Here is an 8,682-nt window from a genome sequence, read left to right as displayed (position 1 = left end):
TAGAGACCCAACTGCTTCCGAGGGGCTGGAGCAGCTGCCAAGCCACATCCCAGGAGAAACAACGTCATCCAGCTGAGCCAACAGCCCATGCCTTTGCTTTTATTATAAGGAGCCTCCCTTACATTTAAGCCACCTGCGTGCCAAAGGGAAGATTTCCAATGTTCTTCAGGTAATGGGACCAGCCCCACAAGGTTTCCACGCAGAGGTCCAAGTTCCGTGCCAGGCGCTTTACCAGCAGGTAGGTGCCACCCAGCCCTGCTGCCCCCACGACAAAGATCCCTCGATTAATTACCTGCAAGCGCAAAGGGAAACCTCGGCATCATCAGAGCTTTGCTCCTACCCTGCAGCTCCGGCTCCCACCTGGTGATATCCCACCACCAGGGCTCCCCCCCAACCCCAGCAGCTGAGCAGTGCTGGATGCTCCCCAGGGCATCCTCGACCAACCTTTGTCTGCCATTTCCAGCGCTGAAGGGCCTCATGGTAGCGAATCCTGGTGAAGGTCACCTGGGAGGGTTGCAGGAGAGCGTCACCACCACGAAAGGCAGCCGGGAGGAGCTCGTGGTGGTGGGGACACACTGGCCTTACCATGGTGTACAGCGGGACGATGGTGGAGGGCATGAGGGCGTGGAGGAAGTTGTCCACGTGCTTCCGGAAAATGAACCACGTGGAATTCACGTGCTCGCGCATCTGCAACGGAGCGACAGTCACGCCCTCACCGGGAATTTTGGCAGAGCCCCCCCCGGCACTTTGCTGTCTCTCCCACTGCCTGTCCTGGAGGTCACATGGGGAGCAGAGCCTCCCTAGCCCCAGTGACATTCCCAGGGAGCTCTGGGGATAAAGCCTGCCAGGGTGAGCGCCCAAACAGAGTTCTTGCCAGGGGCCTTGCCTGCTCTGAGCATCCTGAGAGTGCTGCTGTGTGCATGTCCTACCTCCACATAGTTGTACATGGCTAAATCTGAAATGGCGTGGTCGTCTGGTACCCTCAGTCTGGAGAACTCAGGGAGGCAGGCACCTGGGAGGAGAAAGCAACAGTTCACAAGCAGCTCCCTGCAGGATATCAGGCTGTCCTCGGGCTCAGAGGGGTGTTCCTCTGCTCCCGCTCCTCCCCAGCCACCCCGCTCACCAAGGTCATTGTGGAACTGGTCCATTAATTCATCAAAGACCAGACAATCTTCAAAACCCTGGGAGGAAAATTCAGGGGTTAATAGGGGTAAGGAGCCACGTGTTCATGAGCAGTGCTCTCATGAATGCTTAGCTAGTGTAGCTTTTGGTCCCACTAACTGCCTCGGAGCAGGAGCCTTACTGCAAAACCCAAACAGGCCACTCTGCCAGGGATCTTGAGAGAAATGCAGGGGATTGCCTTTCCCAGTAGGCTGGACCCCCTCCCACACAGTCCTCTGCCCCCTGGGAAGGTGGCACCAGTGCCCTGTCCCCTCTCCTCCCCAGGGTGACACCCTGACTGGAGCTCAACCCCTGCCAATGCAGAGGACATCAGGCTGTGGGACAGGCCAGCCCATGAACTCTGTGGGGCTGCACACTACAAGCAGGCATTTGTGGGTGAAAAGAGCGGGGACCCCACCAACACAGACCACGAACCTACCGCGTTCATGCCCTGTCCGTAGAAGGGCACGACAGCATGGGCGGCATCTCCCATCAGCACGCACCGGGAACCCAGGTGGTAGGAGGAGCACTTCACAGACACCATGGCCTGGGCTGGCAGCACAAAGTAGTCACGCTTCAGCTCTTGCCTTCAGGCAAAACAACAGATACTTCACTTGTGGGACCATGAGAGAGAAGAAGTGCAAGTCACGCCACGTCCCAGCTCGGGAGGCCAAGGCCGCAGGCACTGTCAGCTTTGGGATGTGAAACCCAAACCCATGTCCTGGGCTATTTGTGCTGGGAAAAATGTGGGAGCCAGGTAACCTGTTTCATTAACTTTCCCCCCATGGACCAAAGGTTTTATCTGCAGGTTTCAAGCTCTGCACACAACCCGAGTGTTGACATCTCAGTCCCCTCTTACTGTGAGCATTGGTGGGTGTTGGTCATTGTAGGAAGGATATACCAGAGAATATCAGAGTTTCTAAGCTAATATGAAGTCCTGCAGTAAAACCTTAAGAGGAAAGAAAATTGCCAAACGCAGCTGAGGCCATTGATATGGGCCAAAAAAAGCCCATCCCATAACAGATAGCTGTGTTGCAAAGCAGAAGCATTAACAGTGAGCTGGAGCTCCCGCTGCCTGGGGAGGTTTCCCTCTTGGCAGGAAAATGAGGACATACTGAACAGAGCCACAGCCATCAGCACATGTACTGGAAAGGCTGGTCCTGGTCCCCACTGCCACCAGGGCCCCCAGGAGGGGTGGGATGCTCCAGCTCTGTGCTGTTGCCCTTGTGCCATTTGCCCAGCAGTGAGGGAGTCCACACAGGGGGATCCATCACAACCCCATCACCGGGTCCCAAGGCTGAGTGATCTGTTCCCTGGCTTCACAGCACTGTGCTGATGAGAGAGAAGGGGAGATGAGGACACTTACTCTCCAATGAGGGGGATGGCATCTGGGAAGTAGGTCTGGAAGAAACCCAGCACTTGCTCGCCCGTCGTGAGCTTCTCAAATTCCTCAAAGGGCATGAAGAGCGTGCAGGTGAAGGACTTGTCCTGCCAGCCAGGGAGGAAGGTCAGTAAGAAGCCCAGAGACCACAGAGAGCATGTGGCACGGGGAGCAGCAGCTGAGGGCCCTGCTTGTCACCTGGCAATTGCAGTGACCCACTGGAGAGGGAACGGTGATTATGTATTGGAATGGGCTGCCCAGGGAGGTGGTGGAGTCACCGTCTCTGGGGGTGTTTAAGGAAACCTGGAAGTGGCACTTAGTGCCATGGTCTGGTTGACATGGTGGTGTTTGGTCACTGGTTGGACTCAATGGTTTCAGAGGTCTTTTCCAACCTAATTGATCCTGTGAGTCTGTTATTCTGTGATTTTTGGCCCTCCCAATCCCCACCACCATAGCCAGTTCGTCCCCACCAGCCCCCCTCCTATGCCCCAAGGGAACATGGCCGTGGGTTCTCACCATGTTGGGCAGTGCAATCATCATGAAGGTGTTTCTCGGCCAGATGTGGAGGTAGTTTGGTTCCATGGCAAACTGCAAGAGAAGAGAAAATCACCTTGTATCCTTGACACCAGTTCCCATTCTTTGTACCATGGAAAGACACAGCAAGTACAGGGCCCCTGTCTGGTACCTGACGCTTCAGGGAGACACAGGGAAAGGGGAAAGGGTAAGAGATATGGGGAAAACAGGAAAAAATCCTCTGCATTGCAGTTGCTGATACCCTCTCAGACACATTCCCATTCCCTCAGGACCTCTCAGAGTTAGAGTTAACCCCACTGCCTCCAGGACAGGCTCTCTAGGTTTTTTGCAGCCAGGTACCAACCTTTGGAAGAGGAAGAGATCCCTGCCTTCTCCCAGGAAAGGTTTAATCCCTTTCCTGAACCCCAGGGAAGAAATCAGTTTCTCTAAAGCTGTTCTGGCAGAGCCAGCATGAGAAGGGGTACAGGGTGACCAATCTGCAGCCTCTGGGATAGGCACACTTACATCTCCATCTCTGGGAGGGATGGTCAGCTCCATGTAGCCGTGAGGAATGTACTGCTGACTGTAGTTAAAGCGTGTTTGCCTCATGAACTGCTTTCTGACTGTTGAGAAGGCTCCATCACATCCCACAATGAGGTCGTAGGTGACCTCCAAGGTCTGCTGGTCAGATCTGAGAGCAAAGAGAGTCCCCTTGGGTCGATCTGATCTTTAAGGTCCCTTCCAGCTCTAACCATTCTGTGATTGTGTGATTAATCTTGCTGTAACTCCAGGCACCTAAAAGCCCATCTCATTCCAACCCCCCCTGCCATGGGCAGAGACATCTTCCACACACACACTCACAGTAGTTTCAACACCAAGGTTGCTCAATTGTTTGAGGTTTTGTGAATGATTAAGCAGAAACTAACTGACCACAAGACTTGATCCCACGCTTGCCCAGGGATTACCTTTTTATGGATAACGTCCCCAGCTCTGCGTTGCACTCCAGGAGCTTGTGGCCAAAGTACAGCTTGGTGTTGGAGTACTTCTCAGCAGCTGGGAAAAGAAAAAAAGACAAAAACTGAATGTAGAGGGGTTTACTGTGACTCCAAAAATATTTCCAAGAGATCCCTAAATTACAGGGGGTTTTGCCATTTGTTGTGTTGAGTGAGGGCCAGCAGGCAGGGCACACTGGGACTGGTCAACTATGGTAAAAACTATTTAAAAAGTGCAAGGAATCCTGCAAAGATTTCTTTCTTCCCCAGAATTACACGAGTCATTGGCTACTTTCCACCACCACTCCACTGAATTTCAGGATGGGATGAGGTGCCTGCAGTCTGTGGGGAAGTACTGGAAATTTGGCCTGTTCCAATTATACACTTGGCCATAGTGGTTCAATTTCTATCTGTACAATCAGGAGTCATGGAAAATGCCACAAACCATGACAAGGCCGAGGAGGCACCTCCTTCTCTAGCTGGGAAACAGCACAGGTTTTTTTCTTAAAAACACAGCTAGTTCAGGTTTGCACTTTCTGAGAGCCAGGTGAGGGAGCTTGGGGCCTAAAATCTGCTGGTTATGGGGCAAACCCTGAATCCTCAGGAAAAAGGGTGTAGAAATAATTTGCAAACAGAAGTGACGGCTTACCTGTCAGCAGCTCTTTGTTTAAGTTTGCTCTGTCCACAGACAGAATGTACTGCAAGGCAAACAGACAGGGGGTTCAGAAGGTTCTGCTGAAGGATTGCTCTGCATGGCCAGGCAGGAAACCCTCCCCCCCCACTTCAAATAGCCCTATTGAAGCTGGGGGTCACACAATCCCCTTCCTGCATCCTCTGCAGGAGTGTGAGCCCCAGACTGTCCATGGCACAGAGGCACAAATGCCAGGCACAGGCCCCTTGTGCCCTGCAAAGCATCTTCAGTACCTGGTTCTTCTTCCCGTAAGGGATAGAGTACTTTTTCCCTGAGGGTGTGTGTATCCTCCTTGCCCGCATGGGAATGCCCTTGGACACAATCTGAAACAGAAGGGAACACAACCCAGCCCTCTGGATAAAAGTGTGGGGGTTTAATACAAGTTACCAAGCATCATCTCCCCCCTCCCCGTGCACTGCACACTCTGCTCATACCTTGGGGAAAGTTTTACGGGGCTGTCATGCCAAGTCACTACAGTTTGCTGAGATTTCTTACAAGCTCATTCTCATAAAAAACGGGGGAAATTATTTTTTGATAGAAGTGGCATGAAAAATCCCAGGCTGCTGGACAGGGCAGAGGTTGACAGCTGAATTACATCCTGGGACTGGGATGTGCGTTGTCAAAGCTTGGGCTCCTCTGCAGGGATCCGGGGGCGAGGACATCCCCTCACTGCCAACAGCTGGGTGTTAAATGGTAGCCAAGCATCCTGCAGAATCAAGGTTTTGTGGGAAAATACAGATCTGGACATGCCAGGGCAGAAACCAGGCCCCTTTATCACATCCTGCTTCAGTGCATCAGCTCTTTTGGGAGTCCATCCACTCCTGCCCTGTTTGCCCTCACCTGCAGGAAGGAGGTGAGCATGGAAGGGAGGTGAACACTGGTAGGTGTTGTCTGAGTGTTTGGTGTCCTGGGGAAGCACCCACTGCCAGGAGCAGAGCCCAGCTGCCTGGGGCAGGGGGAGGATCCTGCTGGCAGCTGTGCTGTGGAGCAGTGGAGAGCCAGGCTGCAGGATGCAGTGGAAGGGGTCTGCCTGGGAGAGATCTGCCTGGGAGATTTCTACTTCCACCCTCACAAAGGCAGAGCTGCCTCTGCACTCTCAAGGAGCAGAAGAGAGCCTGTCCATCGCCAGCTGAAGTCAAGAGTATTTTAACCACCCCCACCACCAGGATCTGCCAGGGTACCTGCTCCTCCATCCCCACGGCTCGGAGGGCTTGGCGTCCTCTGTGAGACAGGGCCAAGTTAATGCTTCTGCCACGGGCAAAGCTGGCAAAACGAATGTCTGCATGGGAAGAACAGCTGGTTATGGAGGCACTGAGGCCACAGCCCGGTCTGGGCAGCGTCTCCCAACCCCCTGCAGCGACAGCAGGAGGGACAGTGGGGAGTGCCTGTCCTCCCGCTCTGGGTGCAGGGAGGGCAAGTGTCAAAAGGCACCTTTAGCTGTTGGGCTGAGCAGCTCCTGGGCCACCTCTGGCCTGGGAGAAGCAGCTGTTCCGATGGAAATGTCTGGGTACTGGCCTGTTCCCCCTCAGAATTGCCTCACTCAGCCTTCCCAAATTGCCTGGCCAGTGCATGGGGCAGACCCTCCTCATGCATCTCAGCGTAAGCACTGGGCCACAAGCTGGAGTACAGCAGTAAAATCCATCCAACTCAGAAGGCAATCAGAGGCTTTTTGAACCTGTGGAGCTCCTGGCAGCCACGAGCCATGCAGCAGAACTGCCCATCCTGATGCCTGCCAGAGCAGGAAGAGTTTCCACAGAGATCACGTGTCAGGTGCAGCTTCTCCTTCCCTTCACTACACACTTGAGTTTCACCTTCCATGGGGCCATTCTCACCTGCTGCTTGGTTTGCCACCTCTGCCCAGGTTCTCTTTGTCTGCCAAGCCGGCAGGTACTGCAGGTGAACGATTTCTCTGCCTTTCAGCCAGCACCTCGGCTCTAAGTCATGATTTCTCTGCTGTGGCACCCTGTGGACTTGGAGGCTTCCTGAGAGCTCTCCATCCCTCCTCCTGATACAGCTCTGTACTATAATGCTTCGTGCAGACACCAAGTTTGAAAGGTGAGGATTTGAATCAATATTTAAGCCAAGAACATAAAAAGGGCATTGTTTTAGTAGCTGAAGGGTGGGTTCTCTCCACGCAGGACAACATACTTCGAATAAATGCTCCCCCCCGCCCCCAGGAGCTGAAGGCAAGAGTGGAAAGAATATCCCCAAACTGCCACACTTTCAGATTTCATTTTTTTTTTTTCTGTGGTTTCAGTGAGCTCACACAGTAATGATCAGGCTGAACTTACCTTCTCTGGCTTCATAAACGTCAACATGGAAGCCTCGTTTGGCAAAGAAACAGGCATTTAATGCACCCACCTACAAGAGAAGGACCAGGAATGGTGAGTGAAGTATCCCACAGGTCACCACTGAGATGCATCAAGGGAAAGCAGGGATCAGGGGATGCAGCTCAGCATATACAGGTAAGTCCTTTGACCAAGAGCCTTGGAGGACTTTTTACTGAAGAGCAGTCCTCTGGCAGACCTGATGTGTCTGCAGAGCCTCCCCAGACCAATGCCACGCATCAAAACTCTTCATATAAAGTCATACCAAGCTCAGGCTTAGTTACACACAGTGACTGAGTGCAGCAGGGTTAATCTCTTCAGCCAGAGATAGCAGGAGCTGGTACAGGCAAGCTCCCAGCTCCTCTCTGGACTGTTTATCTTCCTCAGTAGAATTCAGAGTGCTGTGCAGCGTTCCCTTGGGAACACGGTGGGGGAGAACAGCACAAATATGTCTTGTTTGTTATTTAAATCAATTTTTTCTTGTTTGATTTCCATCACTAATTGCTGCCAGAACTGCAGACTCTTTTTGTCATCGCTCTTTTCTGAGAAGCCACGAAGTCTAAAGAAAGGTGTTAGGTGCTGCAATGCTTCATGCTATCGAAGGATCATAGACTCACAGAATGGTTTGGGTTGGAAGGGACCCTACAGACCATCTCATTCCAACCCCCTGCCATGGGCAGGGACACCCTACGCTAGATCAGGTTGCTCAGAGCCCCGTCCAGCCTTGTCTTTAGAGCCAGACCACTCCGCAAGTGGCAGGGGATGAAAACCATTCCCAGACAAAGGAGAGGAGAGGAAGGCATTTCCTCTCAGCCTGGCATTTGCTGAGTCTCAGTCCTTGCAAAGCATTTCACATTGGTGACTTGGTTACAGCTGGAAGCAGCCAAGGGGCAGGGGGATCTGGCAGCCCAAGCAAGGCCTGTTATTTAATCTACCTGGGCACCATTGCTCCAGCACCACCCAAACCCCTTCCTCTGAGAGAAGGACAGGAGCCTCCCACAGCGGGAACAAAACCAGCCCCTTTCCAACACCCCATCATCCCCCAGAGGAACGGTTTTAAGACAAACACCCACCCACCCTCAGACAGTGCTTTTACAGCCCCGGCTCCCTGGCAAACACAGTCATGCAGCAGCTAAAGGGCATTTCCTACCAGGCCACCTCCGACAACAGCGACTCTCTTCACGTGTGGGTCACAGGGCTCCATCGCAGGGGCAGCCCCCGGGGTCGCAGGCGCTCCCTGCTGTGTCCTGTCCCGCTCCCTGTCCTGCCACGCCGCCCTCCCCCGTGGGGAGGGGAAGGGCAAGAACATGGGAGGCTGAGTCACCCCTGGGCTCCTCTCCCCTGCTTCGTATTAAAGTTTAACTCCCAGCACAGAGGGTGTCAGAGAGTCAGCCTGGCTGAGCCCCAGGGGCAGAGATGGGAACTTGAGAGGGATACTCAGCCAGGCTTCATCCCAAGGCCTCTTTCAGGAATTCTGAAGCAATTCCACAGTCTTCAAGGAACACACACAGAGCAGGAGGAGAACTTGCATCTGCCAGGCTTTCCCTGGCGCTTCAGTGGGCTGCAGCTGCAGGGGCACTGGTGGGACAACGCAGAGCAGCTTCTGGAGCTGCACAG

The 8,682-nt window shown here is 53.5% G+C and overlaps 1 protein-coding gene across 1 annotated transcript; it reads right to left on the bottom strand.

Moving 5' to 3' along the window:
• Nucleotides 1-80: 80 nt before the first annotated feature.
• KMO (kynurenine 3-monooxygenase) lies at nt 81-8,385 on the bottom strand. Its single transcript, XM_027904031.1, has 15 exons — nt 8,216-8,385; nt 7,030-7,099; nt 5,920-6,017; nt 4,972-5,061; nt 4,697-4,745; nt 4,021-4,108; nt 3,581-3,746; nt 3,059-3,130; nt 2,528-2,649; nt 1,601-1,748; nt 1,124-1,181; nt 930-1,012; nt 586-687; nt 445-504; nt 81-292 (listed from the first exon to the last, which is right to left on the bottom strand). The coding sequence occupies exons 1-15, from the start codon at nt 8,372-8,374 to the stop codon at nt 125-127; spliced, it is 1,533 nt and encodes a 510-aa protein (XP_027759832.1). The 5' UTR covers nt 8,375-8,385; the 3' UTR covers nt 81-124.
• Nucleotides 8,386-8,682: the final 297 nt, after the last annotated feature.

Source organism: Empidonax traillii, unplaced genomic scaffold (assembly GCF_003031625.1).
Source record: "Empidonax traillii isolate 1590-97213 ecotype Southwest subspecies unplaced genomic scaffold, ASM303162v1 scaffold1004:size452305, whole genome shotgun sequence".
NCBI classification, from domain to species: Eukaryota; Metazoa; Chordata; class Aves; order Passeriformes; family Tyrannidae; genus Empidonax; species Empidonax traillii.
Note: the sequence above shows the minus strand (reverse complement) of the source record. Positions and strands in the feature narration are given on the sequence as shown.